General features: G+C 40.6%; 1 protein-coding gene across 2 annotated transcripts in view; it reads right to left on the bottom strand.

Moving 5' to 3' along the window:
* Positions 1 to 16,088, bottom strand: part of CHD2 (chromodomain helicase DNA binding protein 2) — a 98,338-nt gene that overhangs the window by 56,130 nt on the left and 26,120 nt on the right. For both annotated transcript variants that reach the window (XM_075858220.1, XM_075858222.1), the window contains exons 3-9: positions 11,624 to 11,849; positions 9,674 to 9,760; positions 7,714 to 7,772; positions 6,303 to 6,446; positions 5,166 to 5,312; positions 4,495 to 4,628; positions 4,155 to 4,380 (exon numbers count right to left, since the gene is read on the bottom strand). In XM_075858220.1, the coding sequence (XP_075714335.1) occupies positions 4,155 to 4,380; positions 4,495 to 4,628; positions 5,166 to 5,312; positions 6,303 to 6,446; positions 7,714 to 7,772; positions 9,674 to 9,760; positions 11,624 to 11,849 (1,023 nt within the window). The remainder of the gene's footprint in view (positions 1 to 4,154; positions 4,381 to 4,494; positions 4,629 to 5,165; positions 5,313 to 6,302; positions 6,447 to 7,713; positions 7,773 to 9,673; positions 9,761 to 11,623; positions 11,850 to 16,088) is intronic.

Here is a 16,088-nt window from a genome sequence, read left to right as displayed (position 1 = left end):
CACTACCTGTTTAACATCCACAATCACCTCAGATGTAATGCAATATAGAAAGGCCAGTAAGTCTGTGTTACAACGCCATAAAATGCCCCCCCCCCCCTCACTCCTGTACACAAGTACTGCTTCACAGTATTTCATATTCCTAATAGACACTTCTAGAAATAGTAAACTGTCATGATACGGTTAAACCTATTTGAACAACTTGACACATTATGGGTAACTGCACGTGTCAGATTTGCTGCGGAAAACTCTACAGCAAATCTGATTCAGATTCCGCAGGGCATTCTGGGCAAAAGGCCACACCTAATCGAGTTTGTGCAGATTTTCTTTCTACTGAATTTTCCGCTGCAGAGAAGAGGGGATAAAAAAAAAAAAAAAAAAAAAAAAAGAAGACCATACTCCTCTCCCCTGGCGTTTCCATAGTGACGCATTTCTGCTTGCATTGGCTGCTCTCTGTTGCGTCAGCCTCCTGGGATCGGGTCTTCTCCCACGTTTTGCTGCAGCGGTCACATGAGAAAAAACGTCGTCCCAGGAGGCCAGCTCAACACAGACCAGGGAGCACGAAGCTACGGAAGCGCCAGGGAAGGTGAGTAAGGTCTTTTTAAATTATTTTAGAGTGGAAATTTTTTTTTCTTCTTCTAGTTGCATTTTTTTTTTGCTGTGAAAATGCAACTATTCCGCATTTGCCATTTGTTGTGGATTTTTACTTCCCCATTGAACTCAATGGGGAAAATCTGCAACAAATGCACAACTATGCCAATTTATGCTGCAGATTAAAAAATCTGCACCGCTGGGTAATTTCTTCATGTAAATTTTCAACAGCGCATGGAGATTTGTTAAACCTCATCCACTTTGCTGCTACTTTGCAGCATAAAGCAATGAGGTTGCTTTACCACATGCCAATGCTGCAATTTTTGGAATTGCTCCCAGCACAAGGAAATGTTATAAATTAGAATCTAATTTATAATATTTCCTGACTTGTGAAAAAATTAAAAAAATTAGAACAATGTTTAATCATTTATATACTAGCAGTTTAACTATAAAAAAAAAAAATTCTACCGACACATTCCCTTTAACCCGTTAGTGACCGGCCCATCGTGTTTCTACGTCGGTCACTAACGGGCCTTATTCCGATGCCATAGACTTTTTACGTCGCGGCATCGGAATAAGTTTACAAGGCAGGGAACTGTCAGATCTCCCTGCTCTCAGCTACTAGAGGCAGCTGAGGGCTGGGAGCGTCCCTGCTCTGCCGTGTGAGATCGATATTAGTGTCGATCTCACATGTTTAACCCCTCAGATGCGGTGCTCAATAGCGAGCACCGCATTTGAGTGGTTTTGGAGAGAGGGAGGGAGCTCCCTCTCTCTCCCACCGACACCCGGCGATACGATCGCCGAGTGTCTGTGTCTGTAATGGCAGCCGGGGGTCTAATAAAGGCCCCCAGGCTGCCTGGAGTGAATGCCTGCTAGATCATGCCGCAGGACAGGCAGTAATACACTGCAATACAAAAGTATTGCAGTGTATTATAAATGCGATCGCAGAATCGCATATTATAGTCCCCTAATGGGACTAGTAAAAAAGTGAAAAAAAAGTTTAATAAAGTTAATTTTAAAAAAAATGTGAAAAAAATGAAAAACCCAGCTTTTCCCCTTACAAAATGCTTTACTATTAAAAAAACAAAATAAAGTTAAAAAGTTACACATATTTGGTATCGCCGCGTCCGTAACGACCCCGACTATAAATCTATTACATTATTTAACCCGCACGGTGAACGCCGTAAAAAAAATAATAAAAAACTATGGAAAAATTGCTGTTTTCTGTGAATACTGACTTTAAAAAAATGTAATAAAAAGTGATCAAAAAGTCGCATCTACTCCAAAATGGTACCAATAAAAACTACAAGTCGTCCCGCAAAAAAAAAGCCCTCACACAACCGCATCGGCGAAAAAATAAAAACGTTACGGCTCTTCAAATATGGAGACACAAAAACAAATAATTTTGAAAAAAAAGCGTTTTTACTGTGTAAGTAGTAAAACATACAAAATCTATACAAATTTTGTATCGTTGCAATCGTAACAACCCGCTGAATAAAGTTATTGTGTTATTTATACCACACGGTAAACGGCGTAGATTTAGGACGCAAAAAGGAGTGGCGAAATTTCAGATTTTTTTCTATTCCCCCCAAAAAAAAAGTTAATAAAAGTTAATCAATAAATAATATGTACCTAAAAATGGTGCTATTAAAAAGTGCAACTTGTCCCGCAAAAAACAAGACCTTATACAGCTATGTCGACGCAAAAATAAGAAGGTTATAGCTCTTGGAATGTGACGATTGAAAAACGTAAAAAATAGCCTAGTCACTAAGGTCTAAAATAGGTTGGTCATTAAGGGGTTAATACTTTCCACCATGTGGAAGAAAAAAAAAATACAGCAAAAAAAAAACGTAAAAAAATATCATAAAAATAAGTAACTTACTTAAAAAATACAATTTAATTGGCGACTCATTCCTTTTAAAGGAACAGTGTCATCACAAATTATTTTTTTATATGTTAACGATGTTAGTGCTTTATTAAAAACGTTTATATTCATTTGTGTGTTTGTGTTTTACTTTTTCTTATTTTTACACTTTTTCTTCCCTATGGGGGCTGCCATTTTTTGTTCCATTTCTGTCTGTGTCGATTAACGACACATACAGACATGGAATACGGCAGCCACAGTCCCATAGGGACTGCGAACGGCTCCCGTCCCATTGACTTCAGTGTACGGCGTCTGTGTGGGAACTGCGCATGCGCCGCTCCCACACAGTCCAATTCGAAATTGGCGCCGTCCGGCGCCATTTTCCTGTGGACCGGAAGTCGCGGCCGGACAGTAATATTACTACTTCCGGTCGCGGCTTCCGGATTTGTGCACTTGGACCAGCGGCAGCAAAGGGAGCGGACGGGCCGGAGGGAGAAGCGGCGGCAGGAGCAGGTAAGAGATTTCAATGTATGTTCGTGTTTGTGTGTGTTTACTACTGTATGTAAACCTACTACACTGTGTGTTAGCTCAAAAAATGGCGACACACAGTGTAGGAGGTTACACCGTTCAAACCCCTCGTTTATCCCGGCACTAGCCAGGATAAAGGAGGGGGGGATGCTGAGAGCTCACTAGAGCGAGGGCTTTTAACCCAATGTTGCAATGCTGCAATTTTGGGAATAGCTCCATCTAGTGACCAAAAATGGGTAGTATTATAAATTAGAATTAATTTATAATATTTCCTGACTCTCGTGAAAAAAATAAAAAAAATTTGAACAATGTTTAATCACCCACACACTAAATGTTTAATTTAAAAAAAAACAAACATGTTTTTCTGGCAACACATTGCCTTTAAAGGTGGAAATTCACTTGTCACCAGATCATCGCCCCAACCTGCTTATACTACGAAACAGGTGTGGAGTTATGAAGTGGCGACTTAGATTTATTACATATATTGGGGCTTTCAAAAGTCTAAAAAAGTTGGCTAATTCCCCCTGGCACCATATGCTAATTAGGGACAAGGTGTCTGCTGAATAGGGAAGTGTGATGCACTTTCATCCCTAATGCCTCCCCGTCCCCTACCTTCCGAAAATCCACCCTCTGCTTATCTGCTGATCATACGCCGATCAAGCCGTCAGTCAACCAGAGGAGAGGGGACGGGGAGACATTAGAGATGAAAGTGCAGGACACTTCTCGATTCGACAGACACCTTGTCCCTAATTAGTATATGAATTAATTTACTTTTTGTACACTTTGGAAAGCCCCAACACATGTAATAAAGGTATGCTGCCACTGCGTTACACTGTCTAGCGGTGTAAGTGGCTTGGGGTGGAGGATCTTTTGCACTCACTATAAAATCTTTTTCTATTCCATTCTACTGTACTGAACCATGACAAGGCCTATAACAGTTCTTTGCCCCAGAATAAAGGAAGGGTAAAAGTTTGATTTACATTTTAAGGCATTAAAGAAAAGCTAAATTCTCATTGAGTTTATTGGAAATAATAGACTATTGCCCTGCCAAGGTTCTGTGTCCCCTAATGTAGAAACAAAAAAGGACATGCTCATCAGAGAAGTTTAGTCTAAGATGCTTTCCCAGTAGTGCCAACATGCACCTAGAATTTATAGAAGAAGGATCCAACTGTACCATTGCTTGATTTCGTCATCTTTCTTCTTAAAGTTCTCCAGCTTCTTCTGACCCTTAACCTTTTGTTGCTGTAAGGACTCCTCACTCTCCCAAGTGCTGTGTATGTAAGACCAGCCTTTCCATTTAATAAGAAACTGGTGTTCTCCTTCATCAGTTTCAGGATTAAAGTCAGCGCAGGGGTCCCCATTTGCTTCCGTAGCATATAGAGTTGTAGGGGCTCCAGTAGCTGAAATTAGATTTTGGATTGGCTTACTGCTCCAATATAACAGAACCGTAAATGCAGAACACAACTAGCAAACAGCGGCTCTCTTTCTAGGTTTCTTTAATTTGCTAAACATACCTCCTTTCTTCCCTGTCCTCGATTCCAACACTTTCTCAATCGTTTCATTGCTTTCTTCTTGTTCCTCGGCTTCCTCTCCTGCCATTTCGATCAGATCATCAGAATCTGTTTCAAAGTCATCATCTTCTTTATAGCTACAATATTGGAATTATAACATTAGTACATGAATGCAAATCTATGGCCCCCAAGTCATTTTAAATAGGTATCTCCAATTTTGGTTTTTAGAGCCAGGTGTCAGTTGTAATATACAGCTGACATCCACAGCGTATGGAGTGGGCTCACACCGTAAACCCGCTCCATACCCCCCCCCTATGACATTCATGTACATCTAATGTTGTGCAAGGGTTAATATATACATGTAGCAAGTCTATTTCCCAGCAAATCCCACAAATTTCAATGGTTTCCACCAACAATATAATGTCTATGAAGACCGCCTGACAGACTCCACTATTAGGAGAAACCAGGATCCAACAGGTTGGGTTTTAACCTATCGAGTCCTATTGTTTGTTCAGGGGGTATCTGGTAGTTGGGGCTGATACCTGTCAGGCAAAAGATCATTCAACCCAAAGCTATTTCATGTCCATAGCTAACTTCAGGTTTATTAACCCTTGCTTACAAAATGCGGACATCAATTTACTGGAAGGAAATAAATAAAAGAAGGTCTACCTCACCTAACATGTTTAGCTGCCCTCCGCCGTGTCTGCCTTTTAGGTGCATCATCGTCCTCATCCTCATCTTCATCCTCACTGGAATCGGCCTTTCTCCTTTTTCCACGCTGTGGCTTCTTTTGGCTTCGTAACATAACTCTGGATGACGATCTAAAATATAAATAAAAAAGATAATTAACTTTAACTTACTACTTTGCAAGATTATCATATAAACTTAGGACATACCAAGAAAACAATCTTATGCAGTTTACTGTATTAAATACACCTGTACGACAACTTAATAGAGTTGTGGATACTAGTGTGTACAATCATATCCCTTGAAACAGCCCCCAAAGTGCCAAACAAGTGGGCTGATATAAAAGGAAATCCTGGGTCTGTGGAGTCACATGGTATACAAAGATGGCAGACTTGAGGACCTCAGGCTGCCATGACAACCATCGGCACCTCGCAATTGCGCGGTGGCACAATGTCAGTTAGAGGGGGCTGCCCCCGGTTTCTAACCACTCAGATGGCGCGGTCACTATTGACTGTGACATCTAAGGGATTAAACTGTTACACTGAAGTGTCGGCTGTAGGATGCAGCTGACACGCTCGCTCCAGAAGCTTGAGAAACTCATTAGCATAAAGCTAATATAGGTCATAACTCCGTCAAAAATTATTGTTTTTCTAAATAAAAAACACTGTTGTAATCTACATTACAGCGCCGATCACATTATGTACAAGATAGGCCACTTATAATGTGGTGACAGAGCCTCTTTAGTTAGACATTGCAGATATCATAAAAAAAAATTGCACATAATCCTAATTTTGGCAAGTACTAGCTTAAGTCAGGTCCACGCCACTCTGTCAAATGCTTTTTCCGCATCGAAAGTTATTATGCCTGCTTTTATGTGCCATGACCCTTTGATAACATTTTGTTGTCCCGCTATCAAATCTAGTATAAAACGAGCCAATCTAGTAGCCATCATTTTTGCTCATACTTTAAAATCCACATTTATTAGCAATATAGGTTGATAAAAGATATCCGACTTAGGAATTATTCTTATATTCGCCATTCTGCCTGTTTGTAAACCTGTACCTTGCTCGTACATAGAATTGTATAATTTCACTTCACAGATGGACTGAAATATTCACTCGTACTTTTTGGACGCAAGTCGTCGGGATCTGAATTTTGGCTGTTCTATGTCACTTTCTCCACTGCTGGCGTCATCATCTTCATCATCATCGTCGTCGTCATCATCATCATCATCATCATCATCTTCATCTGAGATTTTTTTCTTCTGCCTAAAAAGAACATTAGCATTAGCTTAGCTTCCATATATATAACAATGAAGAAAAAAATAATTGAATGGTGCAAATATTAAAAGGGTTGTCTCACCACAAGACTTTTATTTCAAAGTCTCCCTAGTCCTAATATATCAACATCTAATGCACTTGTATGTGCTTTTTTTTTCAATATAACTCATTGTGACACCTGTTAGTCACAATCCCTCCCTGTTGCAGCTCCCTGCCTCTTCCTGGATCATGGGCGGGCTAAATCAGCACTGTCTCCCTACGCCAGGCAGCCTGTCTGGACCCATGGCACTACTTCCACATTTTTTTCATGAGTAGTAAATATTGGCATGCACTATTTTATAGGTTCTACACAAGTCGGTACTATTGTGGTATCAGCTAAGTTTTTCCAAATATCGCGGCAAACACTTGCCATTTTTTCTAAAATCTCGGCAAAACTGCAACGGTACCGCTATGTATGGGACCTATAAAACAGTGTATGCCAATATTTACTGCTTATGGAAGAAATTTGGACAGCAGGTAAAGTGGTACTATACCACTAGCTCTCTGTCCTGCCTGGCATAAATAAACGAGAATTGTATCTGCCCCTTACAAGCTCAGAGTTAGTTTACAGATAAGAGCAGGTTATTCCAAGGCATTAGTTATGATGATGTCTCATGGCTGGAGCAGAAGCCGTACTGCTCATATGAAATCCTGTTCAAACTAATAGTGCAGCAGGAGAGCTCTAGACTTCTGTTATTCTCCCGTGCCGTCCTGCTTCACATTCACTCATAGCTGTTCAGCAGGATGGCAGGGAGGGATCACATAAATACATCAATGCGGACTACCGTTATATAAGTAAGCTGGTATGAAGACCAATCTGCGCATGAACGTCCACCTTAGAGATGTTCCTTTAATAGACATAACCTGTGACAACAGATAGAAATTTTGAGTCTGCCATGTACATGAGACAACCCCCATAAGGGTAAGGCCGGACGTGGCGGATTTGTGGTGCAATTCAGAGTAAAAAAACAAGTGGATGGGTTTTTTTAAAACAGTTTTACACCACACGAAGCGGAAAAGATCTGCAAGGAAATCAGAGCTTGCGTCACATTTTTTAATCCGCAGCATGCTTATCTTGTGCGTAAAAGCTGTGATTTTCTCCCTTTGCAGTGCATAGGGAGATTCTGCAGCAAAATCTGCGGTGGAAATGATCCGCCACATCGGGCTTTTCTCTAAAGCTGCAAAGCATGCCATATTGCTAGGGTCAAGTACTTACATTTTGTTTGCCATTCTCGCACTTCTTCTCCTGGGGCTTTCACTTTCAGAATCTGTGGTCTAAGAAACAAACCAACATAACGAATATGCACATACATGTGTCATATATATAATCAGCTAAATTATCAACGGTGCTTAAATCTATAATAAGACATCACATATACATTTTAAGATGTACATAGATTTGTATGCAGGCACATATTAATGATGCGGTTTACTGAGGTGTTTAAGGGGTTGTACATTTCAGTGATAAAAACATAATTAGTATCCAACTCAAAGCTTTCTATGGTTAGCCAATCACATCCATCATTGTTATTCTAATTCCCTTAACATCACATTTATCGCACTACGTTTTATGTATACTGCGGGGAAAAGGTCCCGACATATACGTTAAACGCAGGCTGTGACGAACGCCCTAACAGTGGCATTAGTCACCATAGACTATTATGGTATCCTTTAAATGGATACGTCATGAATTGGGGTGGGGTCATGACAGTTCATGACATATCCATTAAATGTATTATAGTATATAGATTACGGATGCCACTATTAAGCATCCCTTTAACGTATCCGTCGCCTATAGGCTTTAATGGCTTCTGTATAACGTATGTGTCATGAAAAGCTATCAAAAAGCCCATGACGTATACGTTAAACAGATGCCTGTGACGTATGCCATACAGTGGCATACATCACCCATAGGCTTTCATGTGTAAGAAAACGTATACCGCTGTATAATTATTTTTTTTACGTTGGATGGAGTAGCATAGTCTACTAAAAAAATTTTTTTAAAGCAACGTATACCAGCCCAACTGAGGCCAAAGGGAGGCTCTAGTGGCCTCTGTCATTCTACTGAAGGCCTATGTACACGTTTAAAATGTAAGCCGGGAGCTTTTCACCGTACACGCTTAACAGTGAATGAACATAATGTGAAGGAGGCCTAAAGCAAACCTTTATGTCTATGCCTGAGTGGAGATCCTCACTCTACTACTTCTGCGTAATGAAGGAAATCTTTTTAAAAAGTGTCAGAGATGAGTCACAAAATTAAAAAGTTTACCTTATAGTGCAAGGCTAAATACACTGTATTTGCTCCTATATCTATCTTGTTAAAGGAAGGGTGTCGCGAAATATATTTTTTTCATATCAATTTGCTTTTAGTGTTTTATTAAAAAAATATATATTTATTTGTGTGTTTATGTTTTACTTTTTTTTCTTTTCTAACTTTTTCTTCTCTATGGGGGCTGCCATTTTTTTTTTCATTTCTGTATGTCGATTAACGACACATACAGAGATGGAATACGGCACACACATCCCCATAGAGAATGCGAACGGGAGCCGCTCCCACACAGTCCAAATGGTAGGTCTTCGGCCGAGCGACATCCGGCGCCATTTTCTTATGGACCAGAAGCCGCGGCTGGACAGTAAGATTACTATTTCCGGTCGCGGCTTCCGGACATGTGTTCTGAAGCAAGCACTAGGAGCGGAGGGAGCAAACGGAGCGGCGGCGGCAGGAGCAGGTAAGTTATGTCTGTGTTTGTTCATGTTTTACTGTGTGATTACCACTGTATGTAAGCCTACTACACTGTGTATTCGCTCAAAAAATGGCGACACAGTGTAGGAGGTTTGAACATTCAACCCCCTCCTTTCTCCTGGAACTAGCCAGGATAAAGGAGGGGGGATTGTTTGAGGACGCTAGAGCGAGTGCGTCTTCTCCAATTTTTCAGCATAAAGCAATGTGGTTGCTTTACCACATGCCAATGCTGCAATTTTGGGAATTGCTCCCTCTAGTGACCAGCACAGGGAAATGTTATAAATTAGAATCTAATTTATAATATTTCCTGACTCGTGAAAAAATTAAAACAAGGTTTAATCATTTATATACTAACAGTTTAACTAAAAAAAAATAAAAAAAAATTTCTAGCGACACATTCCCTTTAAATCCCCCAAGAGATGTTGGTTCTTACCTCTGCTTTGATGTTAAATCTTGATGGTTCTTGTCTGCTTCTGTTTGACCTTCTAACACCATACACATCAGGGTATTCTTCCCACATCTAAAAAATAAAAAGGAACCCTAAAGATGACCAATCATCTGTGTAATCAAAATCACTATTATAGAGAAAAAGTACTATGCAGACCAATATGGAATTATTTATCCAAATAAATAATTTATTTATAGCCAGTGACAGTGCGACGTTTCGGTCAATACCATGACCTTCCTCAGGCACTTTCGTCAATGCTGTATCCTGCGTGGATGGCGCTGTTACCTTGGCGGGTAACTAGTAACCGGCGGGTAACCGAAACGTCGCACTGTCACTGGCTATAAATAAATTATTTATTTGGATAAATAATTCCATATTGGTGTGCATAGTACTTCTTCTCTATTTGATCGCGGGTTGGGCCCCTACTCATGCACCCACACCATTACCTAGTGCTATCCGAGCCTTGTTACCAAAATCACTATAATACCACCTGATGACAAAATACCATAGAGTAGGATTTCGTTTATTTAACAATTCCAATAGAAAACGTGTTTAGAACGGAGAAGAGAGGAATATTTAGAATGAGGAATATCCAAATACAAAGATATAAGGGAAGAGGTGAAAAAACTGAAAATGAGTTAAAGCACAGAAAAATCCAACATTCTATTAACGCTGGACTATAAGAATCTTACGGTTGATAAAACTATGTATTAATTACACATGTTTTTGGTGTGATTTTTTTTCTTGAAGAAGCAGTTTTAGGAAGATTTCCTAGAACTTCATCTATGGAAAACCAGGTTGTGGTACCAAATGTTAAAACCGTGTCTTACACGCACTTTCCCCCAATAAAGTTCATGTTAACGCCATGGCAAAACTGTGACCGATAGGGAAGCTTGTCCTGACAAACAGACTATATGAATGCCAATTTATAAAAACCCATTCCCAACAGTGTAACATTGGCAGCTGCAGTATACAGTGCTGTGAGAAAGTATTATTAGCCCAATTTCTATTTTTGCATGTTTTTCACCTGAATGTTTTAGATCATCAACCCAAGTAAACACAAAATGCGTTTTTTAAATAATGATTTCATTATTTCAAAGAAAAGAATCTGTACAGCCCTACTTGGCCCTATGTGGAAAAAGTAATTGCCCCCTTAGCTGCTAATTCAATCAGCTAACCAAATTCTATTGATAATTTGGTTCAATTGGGTTGAATTTCACTAGTCACAACCAGGCATGATCACTGCCAGACCTGTTGAATGTAAACATCACCTAAACAGTAGCTGTCTGGCAATGAGAAGCCGGCTAGAAGGTCTTAAAAAGCAGCACATGGTGCCACGTTATAAAGAGATTCAAATACAGATGCCAAACAAAGTCATTGAAATCTACCAGTCTGGAAAGTGTTACAAAGCCATTGCGACGGCCCTGGGAGTCCAGCGAACCAGAGTGAGAGTCATTACTCACAAATGGAGTAAACTTGGAAAAGTGGTGAACCTTCCCAGGAGTGGCCAAAATTTCACCAAGAACACAACAACGACTCATCCAGGTCACAAAGGAGCCCAGACGAACTTCTAAAGAACTGCAGGCCTCGCTTCTCTCAGTTAAGGTCGATATACATGATTTCATAAAAAGAAAGACACTGGGCAAAAATGGCATCCATGGAAGAGTTGCAAGGCGCAAACCACGGCTGACCAAAAAGAAAACAAAGGCTCGTCTCGCATTTGGCAAAAACCATCTAGAGTCAAAGGTGTAACTATTTGGAAGACATGGGTCTTGTTACACCTGCCGTAAAGCAGACATCGCTTTCTACCATAAGAACATCATACCAAGAGTCAAACATGGTGGTAGTGTGATGGTCCGAAGCTGCATTGTTAGAAATCGGGTGAGGGGCAAATCCTTTTTCACAGCACTGTATCTAAATCCTGCGGGGCCTTACCTTTTTCACATCAGCCAACCTCTCTTTTTTGGGAACCGACTTCTCCTTCGTATCAGAGAGTACTTCTTGTGTTTTGGAACCATTTGAATCACATTCTGATTCAGACTGGCTCCCCGAAGACTCAGAGCTGCTATTGGATTCACTGGCCTGCTCACTTGCCTGTTCACTTTCTGATTGGCTGCCTGACTCGGAGGCAGAGTGATTGGATTCTTCTGATGCGGAATGGCTAGATTGGAGATAAGAAATATATACATAAGACTAATTGCAAAATAAAAGAAAATACTATTTTATAAAGACGTCCTTAAAAGTCAACAAGATTTTTTTTTTAAATCCCTAATTTTAGAACTGTATGTACATGCTATTATTCATCCCGTTGAAGAATTAACCCTTTCAGGACCAGACTCATTTTCATGCTTTTGTTTTTTCCTTCCTGCCTTCAAAAAGTCAAAACTTTTTTATTTTTTCATTGACAGTGTCATATGACGGCTTCATTATTACGGGACAAATTGTACTTTCTGACGGTACTATTTAATATTATGTGTGATGTACTGGGAAGCTGGAAAACAATTCAGAATGGGATTGGAAAAAAACAGCAGTTGTTGTTAAGGTGTCCAATGTACGGTGAATATGACACGTTATCTTTATTCTGTGGGTCAGTACGATCACGGTGATTCCAAATTTATATACTTTTTGTTATGTTTTAGTACCTTTAAAAAAATGTAAATGTTTGTAAGAATTTTTTTTTGCATGGCCATATTGTGACTCCCGTAACTTTTTTATATTTCTATGTACAGAGCTGCGTAAGGCATCTTTTTGTATGTGGAAATATGTCGTTTTTATTAATACCATTTTGGGGAATGTCTGGCATTTTGATCTCATTTTCTTCAATTTTTTGGAGGGGTTGAAGTGGCAATTCATACATTTTTACCTTTTTTCCCGCTAAGCCATTCACTGTATTGTAAAAATATTTTTATATTTTTACAGTTCGCGCATTTTTGGACGTGGGGATACCTAATATCTTTATTTTTGTTGATTTATTTTTATATGGAATCTAGGGAAAGGGGGGTGATTGTACATTTTTATAATTAATTTTTATATATATATATATATATATATATATATATATATATATTTAAAAACCTTTTTTACATTTGTTTATTACTATTTTTTAGCCTCCCTAGGGTGCTTGAACCTGCGATCATTAGATCGCTTATGCCATAGACTGCAATATCACAGTTTATGAAAAATTAGTTCATTGCTATTGAGACCTGCCACAGGCAGAGCTCAATAGCAATCTTGCCATAGCAGGGCTGGGAGCGTTCACAAGGCTCCCAGCTGCTATAGGAATACACCGGCTCCCAAGATCTCGCCGAACCGCTGACCGGCCCCGAAGTGAAAGGGGCAGTAAAAACCCCTCAGATGCCGGTGGTCACATCGGACACCAGCATCTGAGGAGTTAAATGCTTGCAGTCAGAAATTTTTCTGATGGCAAAAGCATTGCCGCTGGGTCCCAGCTGTGCAACACAGCAGAGACCCGGTGGCTATGGCGACCGCTCGGCTTTTGAGCGGGCGCCATTTTTAAAAACACTTTCCCAACGTAAATAGGCATATTAGCAATGGGAAAGGGTTAACACAAAAGTGTGTGTGTGTTGGAGATTTTCATTCTAGACTTGTCCCCTAAAAATCTGCAGCATATTACAGGAGCAACAAAGTGGATGAGATTTAACAAATGTGATTCACACACTGCAAAAACGCTGGGAAATACGCTTTCTCTGCCTCCCATTGATGTCAATGGGAGGTCAGAGACGTACACACCCGAAGATAGGGCATGTCGCTTCTCATTCCCGCAAGCGTTTTTTTCTGGATGTTTTTGGGCACGTTTTCCGACACGGTTTCCGCGTAAAAAAACTCAGTGTGAACTGGGCCTTACTGTGCAGAAATTGACCTGCGGTGCAGATTTTTTTAAGTCCGCAGCATGCCAATTAATGCTATGGAATTGTTGCGTGTTTGTTGCGAATGTTCCACCAATTGAGTTCAATGGGAGGTAAAAATCCGCAACAGACATCAAGTGTTGCAATTTTTGCTGCGGAAAAGCTGCGAATCCACAGCAAAAATCGCAAGTAAGGAAAGTAAGGGAAAAAAAAAAAAAAGGCCTTTTTCAAGTTTAAAAGAAAAAAAAAAGTTCCTAGCGTTCCCCCAGCAAGGTCTCACTGCTCCCATCCCGTCTCTGTCCTGCTGGGATCCTGGGATGACGTTTCATCCCATGTGACTGCTGCAGCCAATCATCTCAGGGGGCCGGCTCACAGACCAGACTGGGGAGCGGGGACACATCGCTATGGTAACACCAGGGGAGGTATGGTTTTTTTATTATTATTCTTATTGTTATTATTTTTATTCCCTCTTCTTTCCGCAGTGGCAATTCTGGCCAAAAAGCTGCACTAAATCAAACACGATTACGATTTAACTTTCGGACGTAATTACCTGCGGTATCTAAGTCGGATTTGCTGGAGGGTTATCTGCAGCAAATCCGACCCTTGTGATTATACCCTAAGGCTGGATTCACACACAGCGTTTTGCAGCATTTTTTACGACATTTCTGTGATTGTTTTGTTGTGCTTTTATTTAGGGTGGCCTGATGTTACATTAAAGTCTATAGTAAAATATCACATGCACTACACACAACTGCGTGTCGGTTTGTGGCCTTTTTGAGGCAATTCCAGTGGTGGTTTTTTTCCCAAATGCATGGCCTGGGTTTGGAGTTTTTTTCAGGCGTTTTTCCCATAGGCTTCTTTATAGGACAAAAAACACCAGAAAACGCATGTACAAAATTACACACAATAGAAAATACGTGCGTGCGTGCGTGCATCAGAGAATGCTGAAGATTTTCAAAGTTTCATAAGATTAGGGACAGATGGCTTAACACTCCTGTACCATTCCCTCACTGCCACTCATTCCTCTCTCTCTGTGGATATTTGGATCCCCTACGTAAGGTGAAATCCTATTTTTTCCGTTGCACGTATGACCACTTTGCTTCGGCGTATCACTGCACTACACAATACTTTTTGTTGTTCATTTTGAAGATTGTATATTTTAGTTGTAATATGGGCCTCGCTCCAAATTTAAGGAGCCGGGACGCACATTTTAGGATGTATTTTACTATGTCAATTAGTATTTGATATATGTCGGACACCCTGTATTTTCTCCCTGTACACATTGCAATATTAAGCTGTTGTCATGCTGCGAGTATTTTTGCATACTAAGGCTAGATTCAGACGGGCGTTGCGCATCACGGACATGAAAAACTGGCGTTTCACTGGATATCACGCATCCCCCATAGACTAGCGCCTATAGGACGTTTAACACGTTCATGTGAATAAGGAAGGCCTTATTAACACAAACGTGTTAAACGTCCGTGTGATGGCCGTTGAAACTACGGCCGTCACGTGGACCTATATAATACAATGTGGCCATTCACATGGCCGTTATTCCAACGGAATGTGTGACGGGTCTGTTAGAAAATAGGTCATGTCCTGTTATTTCACGCTTCACGCATCCCTCCATAGACTCTATTCTTTCGGTGATGCAGCGCACAGCACAGATGCACAATCCAGTTTTTCACGTCCGAGATGCGCAACGCCCGTCTGAATCTAGCCTTAGGCTCATGCACTCGACCGTAGTGGCCCGTGATTTACGGCTCGGATGATCACGGAGAGTCATCCGCAGGCCGCCCGCAAATCGTGGGCCGTGCACATACAGTGGAGGAAATAAGTATTTGATCCCTTGCTGATTTTGTAAGTTTGCCCACTGTCAAAGACATGAACAGTCTAGAATTTTTAGGCTAGGTTAATTTTACCAGTGAGAGATAGATTATATTTAAAAAAAAAAGAAAATCACATTGTCAAAATTATATATATTTATTTGCATTGTGCACAGAGAAATAAGTATTTGATCCCCTACCAACCATTAAGAGTTCAGCCTCCTCCAGAGCAGTTACACGCTCCAAATCAACTTGGTGCCTGCATTAAAGACAGCTGTCTTACATGGTCACCTGTATAAAAGACTCCTGTCAACAGACTCAATTAATCAGTCTGACTCTAACCTCTACAACATGGGCAAGACCAAAGAGCTTTCTAAGGATGTCAGGGACAAGATCATAGACCTGCACAAGGCTGGAATGGGCTACAAAACTATAAGTAAGACGCTGGGTGAGAAGGAGACAACTGTTGGTGCAATAGTAAGAAAATGGAAGACATACAAAATGACTGTCAATCGACATCAATCTGGGGCTCCATGCAAAATCTCACCTCGTGGGGTATCCTTGATCCTGAGGAAGGTGAGAGCTCAGCCGAAAACTACACCGGGGGAACTTGTTAATGATCTCAAGGCGGCTGGGACCACAGTCACCAAGAAAACCATTGGTAACACATTACGCCGTAATGGATTAAAATCCTGCAGTGCCCGCAAG

Source organism: Rhinoderma darwinii, chromosome 3 (genome assembly GCF_050947455.1).
Source record: "Rhinoderma darwinii isolate aRhiDar2 chromosome 3, aRhiDar2.hap1, whole genome shotgun sequence".
Taxonomy (NCBI): Eukaryota; Metazoa; Chordata; class Amphibia; order Anura; family Rhinodermatidae; genus Rhinoderma; species Rhinoderma darwinii.
Note: the sequence above shows the minus strand (reverse complement) of the source record. Positions and strands in the feature narration are given on the sequence as shown.